Source organism: Aplidium turbinatum, chromosome 14 (assembly GCF_918807975.1).
Source record: "Aplidium turbinatum chromosome 14, kaAplTurb1.1, whole genome shotgun sequence".
NCBI lineage: Eukaryota > Metazoa > Chordata > Ascidiacea > Aplousobranchia > Polyclinidae > Aplidium > Aplidium turbinatum.
In genome coordinates, this window is record NC_137485.1 from 18045265 (window position 1) to 18071666 (window position 26402).

At 37.8% G+C, this 26402-nt stretch overlaps 1 protein-coding gene across 1 annotated transcript; it reads left to right on the forward strand.

Moving 5' to 3' along the window:
• Positions 1 to 272: 272 nt before the first annotated feature.
• Positions 273 to 18747, forward strand: LOC145782772 (catalase-like). Its single transcript, XM_082594533.1, has 14 exons — positions 273 to 377; positions 4148 to 4240; positions 6070 to 6148; positions 6389 to 6499; positions 7808 to 7938; positions 8598 to 8702; positions 9266 to 9391; positions 10232 to 10366; positions 10844 to 10900; positions 13132 to 13284; positions 14483 to 14624; positions 14930 to 15084; positions 17275 to 17382; positions 17872 to 18747. The coding sequence occupies exons 1-14, from the start codon at positions 324 to 326 to the stop codon at positions 17938 to 17940; spliced, it is 1518 nt and encodes a 505-aa protein (XP_082450659.1). The 5' UTR covers positions 273 to 323; the 3' UTR covers positions 17941 to 18747.
• Positions 18748 to 26402: the final 7655 nt, after the last annotated feature.

Here is a 26402-nt window from a genome sequence, read left to right on the forward strand (position 1 = left end):
CCAGTTTGCAGTTACCACAGCAAACTCGCAGCATCAAGCTGAAACAGGTCGTTAATATCTACATTATGAAGTAAACATGGTTTTACTTTAAACTCCAAGTTTGATAGTTTTAATGTAGGCTTATGCATTCCATATTCAGCTTTTACTATTTTTAAGAAATTGGTGAGATGTTTTGTATATCTACATCTAAGTTTTTGTGTAATGTAAAAAAGCAGACCTATGCTTAATTTTGAAACATGACATTATTGGGTTTATTAAATTTATGTTTTTATAGCATACTGTAATTTTGTTTTTGTTGTCTTGACACTGTAATCTGAAGCAAAATGGGACGTGACAAAGCGGCTGATCAGCTGAAGGAGCATGTTGCAAAAAATCCGGTATGATTTATGATATCAATTCAGTATATAAAGAGCTTGTTTCCAAAACCGCTTACATCCACTTTCGTGATTTCGAGAAAACCACGAAAAACGTTTATGCGCGTAAGTGGTTTTGGAAGAAAACGCAATTTTTATTGTCGAATTTGAAGCAGAAAGAGAAAGTTTTGGAAAAAAAGGAATGGATAGTAGGTACCCATGGTAATACTCTACCTAATGACACTCTAAACTCAATTTTGTAAAAATGGCGCATAAGCGGTTTTGGAAACAAGCTCTTCATATGTTGAATGTTGATATGGAAAAGCTTTATTTCATTTAGCTATTTGTTGTATTTTTGTAGGCTGTATATAATTATTTTTTGTTATATACATAGTTGTGCATAATTGGTTTTTGGTTAGGTATATATATTTTCTTTGTTTCACCTAACACAGGGGTCACCAAACCTGGGTTTTTTTTTTCGCTGACACTTTTCGGTCATTTGTCCGAAATGACTTGAAAAAATTCGGTCATTTTTTATTTATTTTGGTCATTTTTTCTGAGGAAAATATTTCCTTTCAAGTAGCTGATACAAACCAAAATTTGCACTTCCTGACTAGCTACAACATAGGCGCCAAATTTTTATGCTGTATTGATACATAAAACAATAGATGAACTAGCGATCGGCAGCAGGACAACATTTTTTGAATGCAAACCGCAACAGCTTGGCGATAAATAATCACTAGAACGAGTAGGATGCTACAATTCCACACCAGACAACAAAATCTGTCATTTTTACATTGATTTAACGTCTGCAGACGTTGAATCAATGTAAAAATGACTGATTTTGCTGCCTGCGACATAGCAAAAATCTACCATTTTGTGTCGATTCAATGTCATCAGATGTTGAATGCACCCAAAAACAACATAATTTGCTACGTAGACGGAGCGTGCGTTTAGCTTTACGCGCTTGCAAACAGACTCGATGTTGCTTTCGAAAGTCGAAACCTCTGCAGTGAATTGTCGCGGCAGTGAACCGCTCGCTGTGAAAATGAACTTGAAGTCTCGGCACGACGTAAACACCAACCAACGCAACAAAGGCTGGTACAAACCGCATTGCGCACATGCGGAATAATCAACGCAACAACGGACTCGCGCAAACTGCATGGCGCACACACGACCGTTGCCATAGAAACCTGATCAAAGGCGGGAATATGCGCATCTTTTGTTTCATCTGCAACACGAAAACAGGTCAACCATAAAGTTGAAAGCAGATCAGTCATAAGTTGCGATATTGTAGTGAAAAGGGAGCTATAATCAAACGTCTCTCCGTAACTATTTTTCAAGAGCTGTTTACAGATGTCAGCAACTTCTAAATTTATTCAAGGTGACGTGCTGTTGAATTGATGTAAACGTGAATGATTTTACTTTCAACAGGTACATTTTCAAGCGTATAATCAAGTTAGTACTTGCATTCCATTTTCAAGACATTGTCATTCCATTTACAGTATACCTTTTACTTTTTAGTAAACCTTTTCGTCTCTTATTTCATGGTAATAAATCTAATTCGTTGCTAAACTTTATGATGTGCTTAGCTTAAAGAGTCGCAGTCCATCAACCGCTAGTTTACGCAGACTCATGGCATGTGTTTGCTTAACCGAAGTGGTCGAGTTTTGTTTATAATAATTAACGGTACCGGTAGGTCAAACGTAGCGATAACTCCGAGTGTGGCAATAAAAGCAATCCTAGTGTGACGACATAATTATGTCATCCATCTGCGTGACATTTTGCTGAATTTACGTTGCTGCTGATGAAACACGCTTTCGCCCCCACGGCCAAAAAAATAGTTAGGCGCCTATGAGTTACAACATTAAGTTTCGCTGAGAAACGTTGTCGTGTTTTATCTGAGAAAACTTTTTTCAACGTTTATCAGCGAAACTCAACCTTGCAACACCCGAATTGACTATATATTTTTCGGACATTTTGACCGAATTGACTATATTTTTTTCGGACATTTTGCTAAAAAATCGGTCAATGACCGATAAATGACCGAAAAAAAAAACCCAGCACCAAACTACGGCCCGCGGGCCAGAACCGGCCCGCGAACTAATTTCATCCGGCCCGCCACGTGCTGCGGAAATAACAGCTGCACTACTACTAATAAGGAAAAAAGTTACCAAACTTTTTGTAAAGGACTGACGTTGCTGTTGAGCTACACGCAACCTGCTAATGATTTTTCGATATTGTTCCTTATTATGACATCTCAACCTTTGTTGTTCAAAACACCAATCTTTCATCAGTGTAATGTTTTTTCAAGAGCACGATGCCCTGCAGTGTATCACAGCAGTGCCGGTCTTAGGGTATTTCGGGCCCTGTGCGGAATATCCTTTGCGGGCCCCAATGACAATGATCCAATTCAGTAGTGTAGCTAGGTATTTTGAAAGGGAGGGGGGTTGACGGCCGGCGGGCAAAAGTTTTGAAAACTTACATTGTATTTGTTGCATTCTGAGAGCATGTTTAACAAAAATTTGAGTATGAATATTACTGTAAAATGGTGCTGTCCCTGTTCGGTGGCATAGCAAAACGATAAGATCACGTTTTCTTTGGCATTTTTCGGAAATACAGCTGAAGCCGCAACTGACTTCAAGGATACCGGTACTTGCTTGTGAATCGAATTGAATTTTTTCCATTGGAAATGACAAAAATCACTACATTTTCTGAGTAAATTGCGGGCCCCTTAATTTGTGGGCCCTGTGCGATCGCATGGTTTGCACACCCCAAAGACCGGCACTGATCACAGCAGGGGATAACTTTTCCAGCAACCTTTCGATTTTCATCACAACTTTGCTATTCCACCGCTGAATTTGTTATTTATTGTGCTCAATTCAAGTCATTGGAGATTCTAAATAGTTGTATATCTTTTCGCAATTTGCATCCGGCCCGCAGCTGTTAATCTCGCAACAATCCGGCCCTCAGAGAAAAAAGTTTGGTGACCCCTGACCTAACAGATCATCAGAAGGTCTGAAAAACATGCAAAAAAAGTAATGAATCGATAATTCCTAAAACGATATTAAATATTACAACTGTAATTTAATCTGCAAAAAAAACCTTTAAACCTGTACTTCCTGAAAAGATATTAAATATTATAACCTTAATAAATAAAAAGATATTAACCTTAATAAAATTATAACCTTAATAGGTTATAATATTTAATATCTTTTCAGGAATTATCGATTCATTACTTTTTTTGCATGTTTTTCAGACCTTCTGATGATCCGTTAGGTGAAACAATTTGTAAAGGCTTCAGATAGTAATAACTATATTTGATTTAACTCGCTCTGCTTTGCCTTTTTGCTTAGCATTGAGCACTTTTTGTAGTATTAATAGTTTTCATTGTTTTTATTTTCTTTGTTTAGTGTTTAAATCGTTTTTTAACTTCAATCCTCAAAACTGTTAAACAAGTGTTACCAGAAATACTAATAGGCTACCGTACAATATTTTATGTTAGTAAGACTTTACAATCATTGTTCTTAACAATCAATCATTTATAGTGAACAAAAAACAGCAATGCTGTTAATATCATATATATAATATGATGAAGTTTTATGCTTTTACAATTTGCATTATATGCATTATTGGGTTATTATGATGATGATGATGTGTGTTGAAATAGGATGTTGATAGCTGATTATCTAAATATCTTTACTTTATCTTCTCTTGTATATTTTGTGCTATTAATATTTAACGTTTCGTAAAAAAGTGTTAGTATTTTTAATTGTGACAAATATGCATTTTAGAAACCAGGTGTGCTGATGACAAGCACTGGAGCACCAATTGATGACAAGCTTAATAGTATGACAGCAGGTCAACGTGGCCCTTTGGTTATGCAGGTACGATGCACTTCCCTGATGTAATAAGTTGGTTTTTGTAGTGTGAGTGTCTTCTGTAAATGCTTTCCACCAACTTGCTTTGATTCAACTGAAGTTGTCAGTACATGTAAACCTTCATTAGAATTAATTATTTTCTCTGGTTTTCAAAGTTCACACATGTGCATTTGTAAATAGTTAAGCTGTGAGTTTGTTGTTACTCCATGTCAATACATTTTACATTGCACAGCCAAATTTCTACATTTTTAGCAAAGTGTGTTCTTACAGTCGACATTTGTTAGCTTCGCACGTACTTTTAAGTTCATCATCTTAAAATGTTTAAGTTTCAAACTTATTTGCTATCAAACATTGTTGTTTCATACATATATACCGTACCTAAACTTGCTGATCTATAGGCTATTTGTTTATACATTGTTACTCCCAGGGATATGCTTGTGATCGATTTTGAAACGTTTAAAATAAGTTCATTTTTCTGCCCATCACAGCAAAAATAATACAAATCAAACCATAACCTATCTCTAGAAATAGCTATAAACCAGCAAACTTCAAGCATTGAGGTGCTTTAGCAAGCCATAAAGCAGCCGGCGGCCATAGCCGTTAAGTAGTGCTTGAATGACCGCCGGTGCTACCTTCTCAGTCGGCCATATTTGGCCGCTGGTTTCTTCTAGCCAATTATTTAATTTTGCAATAGAATGAGCATGGATTAACTGTCGAAAATATGTAGTATCAAAGAGTGACGCAGAATTAGGTCAGCGCGTTATAATCACCACTGTTGTAGGCTATTGTCCGGGAACATTTGCTATGGAATATACCCAGCTGCAATCACCAGCTGTACCCGCGCATTCGCAAATGCGTGAGCGCATTAGGCCAACGCGCGACGCGCATTCATCCATTGTGCGCGAGTAATAGCGTTCAAGTCGCAGGTTTGCGATTTTTTGCACGATTATAGAGCAGTACTAGACGAACATAATTGAACAAAAACAAGACGAATTTTCCGCTTATTAAATGATCTAGAATAAAATTAAAGAGAAAGAACTTTGCGCATTTGCCTGTTTGACTAAGTCTTGTTTGTAATTCCCGACCTTTATTTTAACAAAGTCTTAATCCGAAGTGCTAATTTACATCGGCAATATTGTCGTTTTTATGTCGATGCAATGTTGTCGGACATTGAATCATTGTTAAAAAGGAGAACTAGGTTAGTTGACATCCGAGGGGAAAACATGTGTCTTCATAGTTGAGAAATGTTCCTGCTATGGGTTAGTGACTTCACACACCCTCGTCCCTCAATGGTGAGTGGTGACATCAACGGTATAAGTGATCAGATTTTATGAAAGGCGGTATTCGGTAATGCAGTTGAAACAATTTACTGAGCAGCTGAAACAATTTAGATGGTTCCGCAATACCGGATTACAATCCCGATAAAGCAGTTATTGCGTGGTACAACGATTCTATTGCAGGACGTCGCCCAGACTTCAACAGACGCTAAGTGATCATTTTAGCATTGTATCAAGTTTAATTCTATTTACTTTTGCTATCGTTAGCTATTTGTATTTTGGCCTCCAAGCGCGCAGATTTGGCCGCCGAGAAGGAGCTCCCGGTAGGCCACGATGGCTGCCGGAAAAAAATACGAGTTTTAAGGCCTGCTTTAGACCAATATAGATTAATAAGTTAAAAAAAATTGCATAATTACAACAGCTTATTTCATCAGGCACTTCGTATATTTGGATTGAAAACTGTGTTTCACTTTTTGGTTGGTGTGATTCATCTTGAAGAAACGGTTTTACTATAGTTTGAAAATACGTGATCACAAATATTTGTGTTTGCCTTTGTAGGATTTTACATTCACTGATGAAATGGCTCATTTCAATCGTGAACGTATACCAGAAAGAGTTGTGCACGCCAAAGGAGGAGGTATGCTTGCACAGAATCGTAAAGACTGTACTAGTACAAACATACAAATTGTACTTTGTTGGATAAAAATGCTGTTAAAATAACTTCGATATTATCTGTCAGTTTAGCTGTATGTAGTTGTTTGATGTGTGCATTTATATTCACAGTATGCAGATTTAGCATACGGTGAATATAAATTTGTGTCTTACAGCAAGAACAATCATTTACAAATTATTGTTGTTATGTTTGCATTCTCTACAGGTGCCAAGGGGTACTTCGAAGTGACACATGACATCACCAAGTATTGCAAAGCCAAAATATTTTCAACTATTGGAAAGAAAACTCCACTTGCTATCAGATTTTCCACTGTTGGTGGGTATTTGGCTTTCTTGAAGCGTATTTGCAATATTTATGATTAGAAACATGCATTATAAGGCATCAGTGTGCTGCAGAGTTAGGGTTGCAAAATTCCCGGGAATTTTCAGAGCCGAAACTTTCCATGGAAATTTTGGGAATTAACGGGAATTTTCGGAAACTTTCAAAACAATCTTAATTAGATGTTGAAACAGGAAAATAATGGCCTTATATTGTTTAGAATAAAAGTAACTTACTATGTACAAGTAAAATACTTAAGAACATACAAACACATGGTTTAGTTTAATAACTCCAAAAATGAATCATTACCAATCTGTTTTTTTACAAACAAAAACAATACTGAGTCAGTCACAAAGTCGTTTTAGTTGCTGCCGGTTAGCATCTCCTGCTCGGCTTCTTCAGATGATGTACTAATGACTGTTCTGGCAGCGTCATCGACTTCAGAGTCAACTTCAACTTGAATTGACTTGTCTTCACAGGGCTCAAACAATGCCAAGTTTGACCTGACTGATACTAGTTTTTCCACCCTTTCATTTGAGAGCCTATTGCTGACCTTGGTGTGAGTGTTCCCAAATAGGATCAGTGTTTTTTTGAATATTGAAAAAGTTTGCATAAGCCTCACTCTTAATTAACACCAAATTAGTGTTTATAATAATTAAAGAAAATAAGAAATGCTCAAGATAGGTTTTTGGTATTTTTTTATTCATGAAATATTTAACAAATGTTTTAAACATAATGAATGCCAGATGAATATTCCCAATATTCCCGGGTCGTTCAAAATTCCTGGAAAGTTTCCAAAATTCCCGGAAACTTTCCGCCCCTTTACAACCCTATGTAGAATGTTACACTCAGACTACACATTACATCATCATAATTAATAATATAGCGTTGTTATAAATTTTGCATCGTCATATATTGATTGCAAAACTGTTTGTTACTGCGTTAAGCCACACACATTATCTAGATTAGCTTAAATGGAAGTTTCATTACAACCTTTTTTAAAGTATAGCAACAAATGATTTTTTGTCTTGGTATTGCGATAACATCACCGACCATTCAACATTATTAGAGTTACAACAAAGTGAATGCTTTGCCAAAACTCCAAACTTAAGCATAACGTAAATCATAGTTTCGGACATAATTTTACTGTTTGCCTGAACGGTTTAAAATGCAATCGTCGACATCAACGCTCATGAGTAGATTTCTGAAAATCAACATGTCTGCAACAATGTAACGTTGTTTCGGTTCTCGAATACTTACAAATGTTGAAAAGCGATGCCTCGTTGTTCAGACCGGTATTTTTAGGTGGAGAGTCTGGAAGCGCGGACACTGCTCGTGATCCTCGTGGTTTTGCGGTGAAGTTTTACACCGAAGATGGAAACTGGGATCTTGTCGGCAACAACACTCCTATCTTTTTCATCCGGGATCCTATCTTTGTAAGTAGCCTGAACTGTTCACTTTCCCCTGTACTATAGCCTCTTGTTGTTGAACTACTTTTTATAACAAAAACTCGGAATGTATTACTGAAGAAAATGCCACAACATTTTCGATAGACACAGCGGCAATGTTATTTTTTTCTAGAACATGACATTTTGATGAATGTCTCATTTTAAATTATGACAAGATGAGCTACGACTGTCTACAAACTTAAAATTATTATTCATAAGAAATTTTAATTTATATTTGAATAAGTAAAATAAATCAAGATTGTCAAAGTAATTTATGCTTAGCATTGCGCTTGGCATTAGGCACTGTTTTGTGATATTAATACCATTTACTGTAAATTTGAATAAGAATAGAGTCTAGACAATTCCTGAAAGTTAAGATTGCAATGCGTTTTTAATTTGAGACTTGATGTCTAAAAGTACTTTTGTTCGCCAGCTTATTCTTTCTGTAAAAAGAAATTATTTGCTGGATAGTATTATACATACAGTTGTGCAGTTTCAATAATTTATGAATTTCTTGCGGTTTTCATAGAGTACTGTATAAACCTATTTAAACAATTTTAATCACGGTTACTTATGTAGGTAGGATAAAAGGCTTTAAAAAATTAAGACTTGAGATTTCACTCAACCTATCCTGAACGTATTTTCAGTTCCCATCGTTCATTCATACCCAGAAAAGAAACCCCCAAACCCACTTGAAGGATCCTGACATGTTCTGGGATTTCATTTCCCTACGGCCTGAAACCACTCACCAGGTAAATGACACCACAATGTGTTTTGGAAATAAGAAAAGTCTGTTGTGTCTAGATACGACACATAAAAAATGGTCATTTCAAACTATGCTTCCCATATGTCCAATTGTCCATGTGCGCAACACGCATTTAATTCGTCATGCTACAGGTGCAACGGCACCGGTACTACTATATGATGTGTGAGTATTGTTTCAGATGGAGATGATGTTGATGTCGATTTGTTTTACCATTCAGTGTTTCGTTTCTTGTATGCAAAACCGTGTTTTCCTCTGTGAAATGTATTTATGTCTCGCAAGTTCCTTTCATTGTTTTTGTAAAAAAACAGCTCTTCTTGTATTTCAATTTGGTGTTTTATTTTCATTTTTTAAAAAGCATTTGTATTTTACTCCTTGTATAACACATGCATGTTTTGTTGTACTGTAAATCTTTCTAGACTACACTTTTTTTAACTTTGCCCCACTATATGTCTCTAGCTTTTGCTTTGATGCAACGCTTATGCAGAGATGAATTAATTTTATACTTAAGTTTTTTTGTAACTGATCTGATCATGATGTCACATTCTCTAGGTGGCGTTTCTATTCAGTGACCGAGGCACACCAGACGGATTTCGCAAGATGAACGGTTACGGCAGCCATACTTTCAAGATGGTTAACGAAGATGGAAAGGCTGTTTACTGCAAGTTTATCATGAAGGTACTGGTAGCGATTGTTCATTAATCATTAACTTGTTTGTTAGCACTCCAGTATGATTAATGAAGTTTCGAAAATCGATGCAAGGTTAAAAAATGCGCTCAATATAAGTTTGGCTTGCTGGTGTGTGTTTTCGCCTTTAATCAATCTTATGTGTTTGTAATGATAATTTAGCGTCTATTTATGTTTTTAAATATGTCAGATGTAAATGTGCATAAGTATAACCAATGCGAAAACCACTGCGTTGCCCAAGGCGAATAATTTCAACATTACTGAAGTTGAGTATATCCGATTCTCTCATGCTGCAACTTATCGTCTAGTCTGTAGTAACTAGATTTTCCAGACATTTACATCGTTTAATGATACATCAGTTAGCATAAAAACACTCCACTAATTCCATTTGCAAACAATAGTGTGAAGAAGTTTAGCAGCAGTGGCCGAGTGGTTAGCGCATTGGGCTCGCAGTCGAGAAAAAAAAAATCGCAGTCGAGAGCCTGCATATTCGACTCCAGCCACCTGCACTTGCTGTTGTTTCTCGGGCAAGAAACTTTACGATAATTGCCTCTACCCAGTGATCGATTTCGAGTAATGGGTAGTACCAAATTTAAGTCATAAGTAGAGTAGACAACCGGAAACAGACATTGCCGTCGGCTGCAGCGTGGGTCAGGTGTACGTCGGCAGGATAAAGATAATAAAACAAATAAAACAAAACAAAGTTTGGGGGTCGAGCTGCCGAAGAAAATGGGACTAAAACAGTTGCTTATTGAGAAGCGTTGTTGAATCTTGCATTGCATTTTGCCGTGATACAAAATTTAGCGAAACTATCATGTTGTTTATGCGCAGACGGACCAAGGTATTAAGAACTTGATGGCTGACGAGGCTGAGAAGTTGTCGGCTACCGATCCTGACTACGCCATCAGGGACTTGTTTGATGCCATTGCTGAGGAAAAATATCCGTCGTGGACCTTCTACATACAAGTAAGCACGAAAATATGTCTGTGCCAGCCAATACAATTAACTTTACCAATACGTTGCTAACTCAGAGAGCAAGAAACTGCCAGATCTTGCAAACATTTAAAGACCGCAATTGTTTTGTTTTTACGAAAATGCTGTTATTCCTGGCTTCATTAATTTGCAATTGACCATGAGCTATTGGGGATCTTTTCTAACTCTGTTGTCACCAAACTTTTCCGTTTCACATTAATTGAAAATCTGCACAAATATAAATTCGCAAGTTTGGTGTTTTGGTATTTTTTTAAGATGCAAGGAAATTTTGCAAACTATCTCAATGTATAGCGTTGTTAACCCACGGTTTCAAGTTACAATATAATGCTTTGAGAAGTCTACTCAGCTTTTTGGTACACGTTCGATAATATCATATCTAAGTGTAAAATTTCAATCTATTTAAATTTGTCTCGTTTCATGGAGCCTTACGTGACTTTTTTTCACCTTCAGGTGATGACTTTCGAGGAAGCGGAAAAGTTCCGTTGGAATCCATTTGATCTCACAAAGGTTGGTTTGTGTATTTGCTCACTTGTTAAACGACTTTGGTGGCTACTTAATGCCTTCAAGACTCTTAGACTCAGTCAACGTTTAACAAAGGGCTTTTATGATTGCCTAGCACAAAGTCCACCAGTTTTTAATGTTTGACGTTATTTTAACGTTATTTGAAGATGTTGAGATATCAACACGACCTTAAAAAAGGCCAATTGTCTCAGCAACAGATCTTTACTCTAAACGGGGAACGCATATTTTGCTAAACGAAGCTGGTTAATTTGTAATGGGATTTGATCATGTGGCTCATAAAAAAAGTTATTGATGGCGCTTGATATTTCATTACCTTGCAAAAGTAGTCAAGTTTCTCGTGACTAACGTTTTGCCACAGTGAATGCCTTATGCAAGACGACTAAGCGATGGAACTTTGGTGAATGATTGACTTTCTTGCACTACAAAATATAAAATATACCGACTGTTTCTTAAAAATGATAATCTTATTTTTTTGACATGAAATATTAACATTTGAAAGATGCCCAGTGAGTCATCCATAAGTTTTGCTTGCTATATTTAACATCTCTATTCAAAATTGATTGAAAGCTGGCCTTTTTTGTGTAGAGAGTAGAGCTGAGAAATTGCTGTTTTTTTCTTAGGCTTGCTTCACCGTGGAGTTTGTTATATTCAATCAGCACCACTAATAAAAATATTCTGTATTGTTTGTTATGATTGTAGGGCTGTAGGCTATATTTGTGGTTAACATTCATTTCGAAAACTGCCAAAAGCTCACTGTTCTATGTGTCCTAATCTGTGTCATTTAAATTGAATTACATAAAAAATACCCGTTCTTTCGTGTTTTGTCAATCAATCATGCAAGTCTTGTGCAGTGTGGCGTACAGCATTTTTAGTATGCCGTGTCACGCTGTTGTGCTGACGCTGTTATTGCAACTAGCGGAAGAACATTCCAGAAATTTGAGCTGAACCATGGTACCAGTCTTAGCCGTTGCATTTTCTGCTCAGTCATTGCCGCATGGCACACGAAACTTGCGCAGAAACAAACTACGCATCGACTTGTTTGCTTTGTCATGTTGTTACAAGCAATTAAAGATGGCTAAGTCCTTTGCTATTAAGCAAATTGATCTAGTCTCAAACGAAAGGAAAGAAGCAAACAGATCACTAAAAGAAGCAACTAAACTACAGCGGTTAAACTTCATTCTCCAGCTTAAGCCTGCAGCTCGTGAAAAATAATCCGCAACTCGTTACGAATTTGAGAATATGATGATTTTCCTGCTACGTGACCGTTTCAGTGTGGCCAACAAAAGCTTTGTAAGTTTAGTTATTATGGCGGCTTGAAATGATGATAACGTCTCAGCACTCAGCAGACGTATCTGCCTTCGCAGCAGCTGCTTTCACTGGAATTCATGAAACAAATCTGCTGCTACTGTATTGCAACGGGTGATTACATTGACACGATGTTAAAAGGAAACTTTGTACGATATTTGTTAAGCTTTTGTTCCATTTACACATTTAAATGCTTTGTTATATCATGGCTTTTCACCAAATTCAAGTGAAAATCCATGCACTTTCTTGATGAATTGGATGGTTGCACTTTGCTGCGTAGAAGCAGTGGTAACGTTTCACAAAATTTACCAAATTCAAAATACATAAAATTTCTCGAATGTTGAACGAACTCATTTCCTGCCTGGTACTGATGGCAAGAGCTAAACCGACAATTCGTCTGACTGTTAAACTCGAAGTCGTGAGTTTCGTATTATTATTATTAAGCGTGGGGAAAAATAATGGTGCTCTGCTGAACGTTTGTCATGTCATGTTCCTTAGTACTGACTTAGCTATCAAACGAGGTCTTACGTTGATTTAGTGTTTGTAGACGTTAAATCAATCTGAAACGGACTAATTTACTGGCTCGATAATAAGCAAAATACCGTCTTTCACAGCTTTGTGCGACGGCATTGCTCGTTCTTTCAAGTTTCAAGTTACAAGGGTCATTGGTACTAGGGTGGCTGGTAAGATACTGAGCAACATCCGTCCCATTGAAACACTTCCTTAGCATAGACCAATAATCCTTATTAAAAGTCGCCAACGTTTAATCACAACTGCGCACAACACCAATATTACTGGTATTTTTTTCTTTTTTCTGAGAAGAAATCTTTTATGTTATTAAAAACCTGTTGTTTAATCACGACTGCACACGGGGTTTGGTATTCTTTAAATGTTATTTCCATCTTTTTCAGGTTTGGCCACAAGGGGAATACCCCTTGATCCCTGTTGGCAAGGTAGTCTTGAACGAAAACCCAAGCAATTACTTTGCTGATGTGGAGCAGATTGCTTTCTCCCCCTCCCACATGGTCCCAGGGATCGAGGCAAGCCCAGACAAAATGTTGCAAGTACGTATAACGTTTTGTGAAATATTTTTACATTCTTTCCAAGCACTTATGATGCAGTATTGGCAAATTTTAGACAGTTTGACTCATTTTTGCTCACAATTGCATTTTTTTTCAATCTGTGATAGATGACTGACGTCATCAGCACTGCTCTGGTGGCGCCGATATCGATCATCACCAATTGCAATCCATTATCTCGCTATGCTAGTGAATACTACGTCTTGAACTGGTCAAGGCTGATCAAATCTTACCTTCATGCTTCCAAGTGCAGTGATACATGTTTACAAGTTTATAGTTAGGTATTGCAGAGTATGGCGCCACCCCCTCCTTTACAAGGAAGGCTGATTCGTGAAACTAAGTAACGTTTGTTGGTCGTTCTTCCTATTCAGCTGTGTGGGGCATCTGTGATGCCTTTCAACGAAGAGAGTTCTTTGATGGAACTCAAGAAAGTTCTTTGAATTCTTTTGGTGCCAACCCTTAGATTTTAATATCGGTTTTAATTTCTCATTTTTGTCGATATCAATTTCTAGTTAAAATGTCTAATTTTTCATTACAGTTTCACGTTTGTTTGGCGTCGCCTATAGTTCTGATTGGATAATGACGATTTCGTTTGGTTTAAAACCACTATAACGTCAGAAAGTTCTTAGGAACGAGCCAATTAGATTTGCTAGACAAACAATCAAAACATTTCTTGCTTCGTCATTGCCGGCGAATCAGTCATCTAATTCATTTTGTTTCCCGTGCCCGGTCTACAATCAGTGTAGTGAGCGTTTGTATGAATCGACGATGCCTTACATATATTGTGTATCTTAAAACTGTGTGTAATGATTTTTAATTTGATGATTTCATAATGTTTTGGAGGCATGATTATTGGGCTGACTTTTTCTAATATTAATTTCTTTTTTGCTGTTACATTGTTAAAGCCGCCGTGGTAAAGTCGGGTCCACAGCCAAGTCGTGAGAGCGCTGGTTCGACACTTATCAAAACATGCAGCTGTGTACTTTCTAAGACAGTTAATAACAGGCTTGAAGGTGGCCACGAAGACTGACTTTCTTGCCGATCTCCTCCACTTAATTTAAAACTTTAACAACTGGGTGCAAGCTCGGATACGGCGAAACGTAATAATGATATATTCAATTGGTTCAACGCAACATTCACATTATTTATTAAATGACTTTGACAATGTTTGTTTGAAACGCAGGGTCGTCTGTTCTCTTACCCTGACACTCATAGGCACCGACTGGGCTCAAACTATCTGCAGATTCCAATCAACTGTCCATTCAAGGTAGATAAGGTCACCAACTACCAAAGAGATGGGCCACAGTGTGTCACTGACAATGCCGGTAAGCCCGTTAATGCTGCACTATTTATTGAGTTTTATATGTTTGAATTCACTGTTTAGGTGTGAAAATGTTTCCCCTGGTCAGACATAAACGAGATTTTCGTTGGAGCTCGAATATATTTGAATATAGATTTTGTATTCAGTTCTTTATCTTCAACTGAAGGGTCGGTGTTTGGTTTATATTTGACGTAAGTCACATAAATAACAGCATGGGGCTTTGGGCCACACCTTGTACGTCTCTATTTCGGTCTACTACACAGTTATATACCATATTCGGCAGACTAATGTTTTCTGTCACTTTTATAGGAGGCGCACCCAATTACTACCCCAACAGCTTCGGCGGCCCAATCGACGGTCATCGTGCCGACCACCACCAGAAGAAACACTGCGCTTTGCACGCCGCCCCTGCCGCCGGTGATGTCACAAAATACAACACTGCTGACGATGACAACTTCACCCAGGTACATCGGTGTAATCTTGCGTTGACTCAATGTGCAAAATCGTTAGAAGAATGTAAAATGTCAATGGGTATTTTGATTTTGTCCCCTTTTTACTTTTATTTTAATATTTCAAGCAATTTAAGACCAGGTGCTTCTATTTTTCAATTCTTGATCTCTCTGTTTTTCGTTGATATTTTGGCTTGAAAAAAGTAGGCAAGGGGCAAAAAGAATTCGGACATTAACTTTCAAAGCAGTTTTCCAAGGAAGATTCTGTGAGTTCAGGAATAATATTACGAATCCACTAAACCAATAACATGATGTTTCAAGTGTTTCTCGGCAGTCGAGTGTAACAAGAACTCAATGATAGACACGTGTTTCGCCCATTAGGCTGGGCTCATCAGTACCGCACCACTAGTTCTTGCCACATAGTTCTAGTGAGTAGTCAGGTAGTGCTGACGCCAGGAAGATCGCTTCTTAACTATGATGTTTCAAGTGACACAAAACTTTCTTCTTTACAGCCACCTATGACGAAGGTAGCTTTCTGAAAGCTGAACTTCATCCATGGTCGGTTTTTGCATTCACTTCACAGCTTGTGACTTCACTATTACCATTTGATCTTGTAGACGATAGAGTTTACCTATGTTAATCATTAATAAGTTTTGAAACTATATGTAGGACGTCCTTTTCTTCCACTATTATCGCAACTTCGCTTTTTGGTGTGCAAACAGTTTTAGCACTTTGTACTTTTGAAGTTTTAATCTAAACTTTATTTTCTTGAAACTTAATCAGTGTTGCATATGGTAAGACCACGGAAACAATCCAATTTCATCAAATCTGTAGCTTTTTCCGTTAAGGTTAGGCTATGAAGCAGTCAAATTGTAGAGTCCCATTTTGACTTCGATTCATTGCTGCGAGTTCCCATCGTTGCAATTTACTTGAAAGTTTTTTTATAGCCCAACACGCTTGAGATATGTCCGTGGAAAAGTAAACGATTTTATATCTCATGTGTGCTTTTGGTCTTTTGCCAGCTGATGCTTTTACTAATAGAAGTAAAAAGGTTAAGGAAACACATGCGTACGAAAGTCTCCTGTTATGTAACTTGTGTGACATCAGATCCTTTTATTGTTATGTAACTGCTTCTGGCGTTAGCTGATATCCAAAGCTTCACTTATTACAAAAAACGGAATTTTTCACAAGCCTGACGTCACATTTTATGATGCAAATGCAGCATTCTTTTGTTACATAACCAGTACGAGCACAATGAAATATATTGAAGTTTTTATTGAAAGTTTAAAGTTGGTACTTCGACCGAAGAGAAAGCCAACTATTTTTAACAAAGTAAAGACGATGGGGCTCTTGGGGAGCAAAATAGACGAGTTTTTTCTTTTGTTTTCACCCACACCGCTGTAAGGACGCCTTTCCGCTCAAATATCTCTACTAGACTGTATTGTAAGTCGTGCTGGGTTGAAATAATAACGTCGCAATCAACTCACGTTACGATTTTTGAAAACTAGTTCAAAGTCAAGAGCTGCCGATTGTGAAGTGAACGACAGACAGGTTTATTTTTAAGCAACTTTTTGTAGCTTCTTAAAACTTTATAGCAAGCCTCATCAGTGTAATTATGTACTCATCATAACTGTGACGTGATTCAGTTAGTACCACGTGCGACAACACGATTATTTCCGGGTTTTGGCATCAACTGGGGAAAATAGCCTGATATTGTTGGCACAGCCCTTGAGTAAGGTTCTTTACAGCAACGATGTGTGACAAAGGTTTCATAATCAGCGACACAGGCAACTTTCAACAACGTGTGTTTTGTGATTGGTAGCCATCATACCTGATGTGGTAGCCAAGACCACACTCCACACAGTTCATTTGGCGTTTGGAGCGTGTCATATATAGCTTAAATGTCAAAGACTGTTTCACCGCTTTTCATACTTTGCTTGATTGCAAGTAATATGAACGTTTTGATTGTTTTCAGCGAGTTTCCACCGAAGGAAGTGACGGATGTTTCCTTGTTTAAAGTTGTTTTTCGTTTGTGATTATTAGCTTTTTACTATACATTCAACTAGGTAGCAAGTGGAATGTTTAGTTTTCGATTTTTTTATTACCTATTCCTCAATCACTTGATAATTATGTCTTACAGTATTTTCTGTGTTGTTCAAAAGCTCTTAAAATTACCGCTCCTGAAATGCCCTTGTTATCGTTCAGGTGACTACTTTCTGGGAGAAGGTTCTCAATGAACAAGAGCGCCAACATCTGGCAGAAAACATTGGAGGTCACTTGAAGGGAGCTCAACCTTTCCTTCAGAAGAGAGTAGTAAGTTTCGTTTTAGTCCCAGTCTCGTGTAATCGATTTGTAGCAATACATCAAAAAGTTTCAAATAAAAATTGGACTTGAGCTACAGTTGTACACTTGTACAGTACAGTAGCTGCTGAAAGCTTAGAGGTTTAAGGTTTTATTTGCAACTCATTCTCTCATTCCCAATCTCAAGCGGGCGGGGTTGAAAGCAATGTTATTAGCCACAAGTATTCAAACTATTGTTGGACTATGTGTTAAACTGGAACTGGAGTTATTCTTTTTATTTAAATCTACCTTGTACTCGATTTGTGCAAAAACCTACGGTACTAATTTAAATCGGTCTTTCGCGTGCGTCGCTTCCATCACATGACAGTCACGCTGAGCTATTAATGCTAGAACTTTCATATTCATGTATTCTTAAAGGTTTGAGTAGTAAGGGTCTGTGTTGTAGCCTACTGTATGTCATTGCCCAGAAAGCCTGTTGAAGCTTTCTCAATTATCTTTCAGATTGCAAACTTCAGCAAAGTTCATACCAAACTTGGAGAAATGATTCAAGCTGTTGTCAACAAAGCCTAATCTCGAAATGCTGTACAAAAAGATTTCAAACAAACACCGAAAGATGAAATAATTTTTCAGCTACGAGACTGATCGATAATTTTCTTTGTACATAAAACACAAAAAACTTAATTGATGACAATTATCTATACAAAAAAATATTGTGGCTGTAAATTTATTGACGTATTTTTGCCTTGCTCCTGTCCTGCATTGCCTGCGTTTTGTTGTGCGTTCCGCTTAAATGTTAATTGTTAATCACTTCGCTTGCAATACACCTGTTTTTGTTTGATTCAACGTCTAGCAACGTTACTTAATGTAAATTGTTATTTTTAGTCATCACTTACTATATGCAGTTCCGGTGTGATTCTCTGTCATGAATCTACACGACTTTTTTGCAAACCTTTGAGGTTTTATCAACCGTTCAAGTAAGTTTGTTTAATCTAAGTTGACTTTCTTCATCTCAGAAAAGGATTTTATCAACGCAATTGAACCTAACCCTATATCAGACATTCAGGCGTGAAATTTTTTGCCTCTTGTTTCATCTGGTTTTGCAGGAAAAATCAAAATCTGTCTCTTTTCACATTGAATTTGCAAACGTGGAATCAACGTAAAAAGGACAGGTTTTCCTAGCTAGGTAAAGACAACCAACCAAATTTTAAGAAAAGCGTCCTTCTTAAAATTTGATTTGGTATTGGTTGTCGCCTGTTCACTGAATTGACGTCATTACAGTTGAAATCGCCCATCATTCTGTATGTGCCGCCTTTAAAAATCAAAGTGAAGTTGTACATAATATATTTCATGTGAAATAAATTCAATTTATCGCAGATAGCTTTTTGTGATAATGTGTTCGGTTTCAAGACCAGCAGTAGCTGGAGGTGAGATTTTTTGCAATGGTACACACACTTTTGACATTGCTGAAAAACCAGTTGCCTAAGTCTTAGGCTAAGTGATGTGATCCGATTCCATTCTTGCATTGATAAACCCAATTTCATTCAAATACTCCACGTTCGCAGCTCAATTTTTCAAGGCCTACGTCATCTTTGAGATTGATAACCACTAAACTGTGGCAATCGCAATCGGTTGTATTGCTAAGTCAAGTCAATTTATTTTGTTTTAACAGCGCCATATATTACCAAACAAGCAGAGTAAATGTAATTGTCAAAACAATGCATTGTATAACTGTAAGTTAGATTATGAAGTAGGCCTACGTAGGTTAATCATCACAGATTAATTTAGCATAAATAGGAACTGGCATTTAGTTTACTTCCTCGAACACATTTATACCGTTTTTGTTGTTTGCTACCCCCTTTTCGGTCAATACTGAAATGAACTTGTTTGATTGTAATAAAACTTATTAGACTTTTAACATTGATAACCAAATTGGTAAGGTTTGGGTGACAAAACAATGAATATCAAAACAGCAACAATTTCAGTGGATAAGTTGTCGATTCATTATCTTGGAGACGTAGGGGAAGGGAAGGTAATTTGATACACTTTTAACATTTTTGCCTGTTAACTGAAAATTACGTGATACAAACTATTGATTTTAAGCTGAAATGAAAGTCTGATCCCTTACACACTTTTTAAAAACATTTTCACTTTTCTATTTTTGTTACTTTTTTTTTAATTGAAATTTTAAAAACGTCACTTAAATGTATCAATTTACCTTCCACGGAAGGTAAATTGATACACCCGGAAGGTAATTTGATACAGCAAAACTAATACAGAAATCCCCTTTGACAGCAAAGCAATAAATGAAAATTTAAAATGTGGTTGGCGTGCTTGGTTGCAAGGATAACTGTTGAGGCCTATGTGTGCGGCGAAGCTTCTGCAGCGGGATGGACATGGGAAGGATCATTGGCTGGAGTTCTTATTCAAGGGGGGTGCTTTGCGCTTTTCTCATTTTTTGAAAGCAGATAGCGTGTAGGCCTACGAAAGCCCATATAATATTTGTTTCCCAAAGTAGCAGGTCTTGTTAACGAAGAATAACTTATTTAAATCAACTAGATCAATAACAACATTTATTACAGTCACAAAAAGAATTTAATATACTGTATCAATTTACCTTCTCCACATGTATCAATTTACCTTTTTCAAAAAAAGTTATAAAATTCTGATTTTTGTATGCTTGGATGCACATTGCAGAAAAAACGTGACATGCCCTTGAAGCCTTATCAATGAACTGTCAAATGAGTTAGGTTTCATCTTTCAGGAACTTTTCTTTAATTTTTCAGACAAAAATAATCATGAGTTAAAACTTTTACAAAAATACTCAAAAAACACACTTTTACAATTTTATGCCATAAAAGTACGAGTTAGCTGCATGGTGCAATTTTTGAAGGCATTATTTTCACAGATCTTCCACCTAATGACAATATTTTTGACTAATATTTTTTGTGCATTTCTGTAGGAGGGGTGTATCAAATTACCTTCCGTATCAAATTGCCTTCCCTTCCTCTACTTTCTGCAGCTGGAGGCTGCAGTTACACTGCAGTGTCGCATCTAAAAGCGGCTTGGAAAGCATGTAGAGAACTGTTGCTGATCTTAAGATCACGCCACCTATCTTACAAGACTCATGGGATAGTTTATAACACTTGTGTGCGGAGTACCATGTGGTCACAGCGGTAAACCATAATTTCTTCGTGGGAAAATTGTAACTTAAAGTTCCCGGATCCGTTCGTCTGCATATAATGACCGAAGAAACACACACTTGAACTTCTTTTCAAAAAGTGTATTTCTGTAAAAATTAGCCCACGGCTACCGAAAACGAGGGGGTGCAACGCGTACACCACTGAAAACTGTCACTACAGAACAGATTACTTGGATAAAAGACGGAACCTTTGTCCAGCTAGCAAGCACTAAGCCAACAGTTAAATGTGCGGCCAACTTTCAAACAATCATTTTACGAATGACCAGAATAGATAGCAATATCTCAAATTCACGTATGCAGTACTGTGACGCAATAATGAAAGACAATTATGAAGTCATTCCAACAGGTGTTTAAAGCTGATGTAATATTTCCTGTTTAAACAGGCCCAAACAGGCCCAAACAGGTTTGACACAATTCTTATGAACGCTGGTGCAATTTTGGCTCATGTTTTAGGAATTTCCATGACGTAATATTCAGTAGACTTGAACGGTTTTTATATGACGTTTGATTTGGTGAAAATTGTCGGGAACACCATGTTCCACGCCACTGTGACCTGCGATTCAAATAGACCAAATATTCATCCTCTAGGCCAGCGTTTTTCAACGTTTTTGTCCGTGGTACACCTTTTTTCAATTTTTAATAACTTCGTACACCTCACAAATAGCAATGTTTAATTGTGCACAGGAAGTAAAAAAAACCTAATAATTAATTAATTGTTTGTTAAACTGAGCATAGTAGTCTTGACCTGGGCACAAGAAACTACGCATGCAAAAGTGCAAAAAAACGTCAAAATTGAAGTTGATTTAATGGCTAGCTTGTTGCATTTTTTCGGCAAGTTAGACGTAACGTGGTGTTAGCTCTTTCTCTATTCTTCCCGCATTAAAGAATCAATGTCAAGTATCGAGTTTCGTTTGTTTGACTTGATCTCAACAAGACTGGAAAATCCTTCTTCACACAAATAAGTGGTAGGCATCTGCACCAAGACATCAATGGCTTTTTGCGCGAGATTTTTGTATTTGGGAAACTCAAGAAGAGAAACCCAACATTTTGTGTAATCCACTTCTCGGAATGACTATTTTTGATTTAAATTAGCCCGTAGTTCCAATAATTCCTCATCCTCAGTTGGTTCTTCAATAAATGGTTGGAAAATCCACGAGTTTGCTTCCAGACATTGGTCATTATCTTCAGGAAAATACGTAGGTTACCGTAGTCAAATTGTCGGCAAGTAATTTCAGGTGACCAATCAATCAATCAATGTTTTATTTGTCAGTAACAGGAACATAGGTACATGTTTGAAATATGCAATTAATGTACACAATGCAAAGTTACACAAGTTCCCATACCGACAGGGAGACAACGAAACGACCATACGGTCTACAAGTCAATTGCCACCCTACCAACAATAAGGGCAGACAAGTTATCTTCAGTAGAAACGTCCTCAAACTCCCAGCTAGACTCTTTCATGTATTGACTTAATACAGGAAAGTCATTGAAGTTCCTCGACAAAGCATTCTCTTTCCAGAGTGCAATTTTCATCTTCAGCGCATTGATCTTGCTAGTTGACCGAAATATATCATCCCCTCTCCCTTGAAGACTGATGTTCACTTGGTTCAACTTCAAACGATCAAACATCGATGCCAATTTTGCAATCCAGAATATGTCACAAAACTTGGAAGATTTTGGGTCTCCGTGTTCAGTGTAAAATGCCCCTAATTGTTCGCGAAGTTCAAACACACGGGAAAGAACTTTCCCTCGCGATAGCCATCGTGCAGAATAAGTTTTTTAGAAGAGGAGGTCATTTCATCACATAATTTTGAAAAAAGCCTCTGTTGCTTTGCACCCTTTCGAATCGTATTTACAATAGCCACAACTTGTTTGTTTGTTTTTCTTGTTTTTTTTTTTTTATCTTTATCCTGCATTGCGGGAAACCGGACTTGAGCGCTATGCATCGGTGTACGCCTTCCGACGTATACCTGACCCACGCTGCAGCCGACGGCAATGTCTGTTTTCTGTTGTCTACTCTACTTATGACTTAAATTTGGTACTACCCATTACTCGAAATCGATCACTGGGTAGAGGCAATTATCGTAAAGTTTCTTGCCCAGAGAAACAACAACAAGTGCAGGTGGCTGGAGTCGAACATGCAGGCTCTCGACTTCCAGTAGAACATCCTTTAATTCATGTTCTTGACCACCAACCTCACCAGGATTCAGATTGAGTTTCTTCGTTACTAATGCTTCGCGGTGAAGAATACAATGAATTCCTACGCATTTGGGTGACAGTCGTTGTATTCTCTTAACCACACCCTTCTGTGAGCCTGGCATAGCTGCAGCGCCATCTGTTGTCACAGCTCTCATTTCGACCAATCTAACCCCTCTTTTTCAAAGAACTCATCCATTTTCTTGAAAATCGCTTCAGCAGTTGCTCTTTCTCCAACTGGTTGACAGAACAGACAATGTTCAATAATTCTGCTAGCTTCTACGTCCTGAAATCTACGCCCGTACTTGCGCATTAATGACGCAACAATCTCAAAGTCAATGCGAACCACACGGCACACGCATCCAAAATGAGCGTAGCCTATCTGTTTCAAAAGCACAAAGCAGGTTGGCGAGTAATAACCGCACACCAGTAGGTCCGGTTAAAAGTTTACAAATATGCCAATTGCTGTCTCTGTTGTGACTTCCTCTATCACAGATCTAAGCTGATATATACCCATTCAGGTGGGATGGCGTAACGGATAAGGCGTTGGCTTTCCAATCATGCAAACCTGGTTCGACTCCCGGCTTCAGCTGGTTGTTGAAAACACCGCCCACCTCTACCTAAAGTGTAATAAATTGGGTGGGCATAATTGCTGCAGGAAGGGCGGCCAAGAGAAAGGAACTTGTTTGTTTGTTTGTTTGTTTGTTTATCTTTATCCTGCATTGCGGGAAAGCGGACTTGAGCGCTATGCAGCGGTGTACGCCTTCCGACATACACCTGACCCACGCTGCAGCCGACGGCAATGTCAGTTTCCGGTTGTCTACTATACTTATGACTTAAATTTGGTAGGCTACTACCCATTTCTCGAAATCGATCACTAGGTAGAGGCAATTATCGTTAAGTTTCTTGCCCAGAGAAACAACAGCAAGTGCGGGTGGCTGGAGTCGAACATGCAGGCTCTCGACTGCGAGCCCAACGCGCTAACCACTCGGCCACGGCTGCCGACAACTGGCCGCTCTGCTCTCCTTAGTGCCGAAGGCTTAGTACAATGAGAACCTTATCTTCTCATAACTTATACCCAACACTTGAATTAAGTATGGGACCAGCGGCACCTAGTGAATGGAATTATTCCCCGACAACAACACTTCAACAATCGGAAAACTTCACTCTGCCAATCTCGGTAACTGGCCCTGCGTCAAGAGCCTCTACAAGTATGCAAAACTACCAGGAATAACCTATCAAGGCTTTGTCAGTCCGATGATAAACATTCAAAAACCAAACCATCTGTGTTTGCTAGAAATTTGAAACGCTAGAATTTGGGTTTTGCCTTAGAATTTGAACCACTTAGCAGGGTTCGATATGCATGTAGTCTACGGATATGTAGACTTACCATAATTTCTTTGGCATAATCCGGGACAAACTCAAAACTATGAATGAAATAACTGGACGAAAGGCCGAAGGCCTGAGCTTGGCAAGTTTTTATTCCATGTTTATATTTATAAGCTTTAATATTGCATAGGCCTAATAAAGTATTCTACTTAGATTGAATAAACATTTTTATTACTTTATTTAAAGGAAAATACATGTTAATTTAAGCAACACTAAGTCACAAATCAGACATTTATAAGCAAAAGAAAGAACAAAGAAATAACACTAACTCAGTGGTTCTCAAACTTTTTTTTGTTGCGACGCATCTGGAAAAGTTTTCTGGACTTGCGACGCACCAGCAAATTAAAGTTAATGAGGAAACTTATTATTAAAGTTTTGTTTGTTGATACAACAACAAAAAGCAATGCATATTAGGCTATTTAATGTGACGTGTGGGCTTGTTTGTTTTTACAAAGTTCATTAAACCTTGGGAGAATTTTTGAAATTGCCACCCTCATTTTTCTTTCAGTGTTTATTGGTGATCGAAATTTGCTTTTTATCACCGCCAAGGCAGAAAATCCTGCTTCACATAAATATGACGTGACAAATGGGATAATAATTCGTATAGTGCTTTCTTTACCAAAGCTGGATAATCGCCATTCATTGAAATCCAGAAATTTGCCGGATTTCCTGAATTAAACATCCTTTTCAGGGAATTGTCACAAGAAAGGTCAATGTAGGCTTCTTTTTCTTGTGCAGTAAAAGACAGTGGAGTAGGTTGGACGAAAGGATCACGAATCCATTCGTAGTTTGATAAATTTTTTGGGAAGTATTTTGCAAATTTCGACTCGAGCTTGGACAAATGTTGCCCAAATATGCTTCACAAATTTGAAGGCAGCGTCATAGCCTACTTTTCTTTTCAAGCAAATTGGACAAGAAAGTGAAGTAGCCTATCGAGAGCTTCCAGACAGGTTTGCTATATCTTTCTTCCACATATAGCAGCTTTTTAACGAATGCTGCAATTTTATCTGAAATGTCATTTTTATTCGGCCCTTGCATAGAAATGTTCAGTTTGGCGAAGATATCACACAAGTAAAGTAAGCCAATTTCAATAAAAAATTGTTCTGAGCTAAACAATCTGCAAGTGGATTATTTTCTTGCTGCAAAAAAGCCTGAAGTTCATCCACCAATTCATAAAAGAGTTCAAAGAATTTTCTAAGCGAAAGCCACCTGGATGAAAATTAAAAGAGCAAACTCCGATGCGCTGCATTCATTTCTCCACAAAGTTTTTTGAAAACATTGACTTCAGTGGGCGTGTTTTAATGAAGGTAACAACTTTGATGACAACTGAAACTGCTAATCAAAGGATTAACCTCATCTTTATAAGATAAACTGAATTCAGCTACGAAACGAAACTCTTCTGCGACGCCTTTGGAAAATTGAAACGACGCACCAGGGCGTCGCGACGCACAATTTGAGAACTACTGCACTAACTCACAAATCAAACATTTATGGGGGGATGCATTCAGAAACCATTGGCTTCATCGTTTCATTGAAGTCAATAGAATAATGACGCAGTAAACGTCACTCATTATTTCTTAACTAAAGGATTTCTCAAGCTATGCGCGATATTTCACTCAACCCAATAAGCTAAAAATTTAAGATATTAAAATAAGCCTCGAGTTAAAGCAAAGTTATGCCTTTTGGGACGGAATTATTTCATAATTTTACATCAGGTTGGAGTTAATTTTGAAAATTTCACTAAAGTAAAATTCTGGGACATTTTGCTAACCGGGACGGGACACCGGGACAGACGTTTAAACCGGGACTGTCCCGGCCAAACCGGGACGTATGGTAGGTCTACGTATATGAGCCCTACGTCGTTTCAGCTTTGTGCATCTGCCGCATGCTGCATTGCTTGGAGCACTGCGCTTTCTTTAAAAATCAACCGCTTAGTGCTAAAACCAAAAGTCAGTATGGTTGTGGTCAGTCAATTGGGTGGTGTGTTATTTTAGCCTATCACAGTCCTGCAATTATTGTATATCGCAGCCTACTAAGCCAAAATGGCTTCCAGGGAACATACGACATCGCCTTATCTCTTATGATAAACGACTGTTACCCCTGCAAACCGCGATTACTGTAGCCTATTACAGTCCTGCAATTATAGTATATCGTAGCCTACTAAGCCAAAATGGCTCCCAGGGAACTTAAGACATCGCCTTATCTCTCATGATAAACGACTGTTACCCCTGTAACCGCAATTACT

Bases quoted from the DNA above. Each gene is read 5' to 3' on its own strand.
- LOC145782772 (XM_082594533.1), top strand. From the start codon at position 324: ATGGGACGTGACAAAGCGGCTGATCAGCTGAAGGAGCATGTTGCAAAA. The intron at 378-4,147 runs GTATGATTTATG...TATGCATTTTAG, and splicing joins AGCATGTTGCAAAAAATCCG to AAACCAGGTGTGCTGATGAC. The intron at 8,703-9,265 runs GTAAATGACACC...CACATTCTCTAG, and splicing joins GGCCTGAAACCACTCACCAG to GTGGCGTTTCTATTCAGTGA.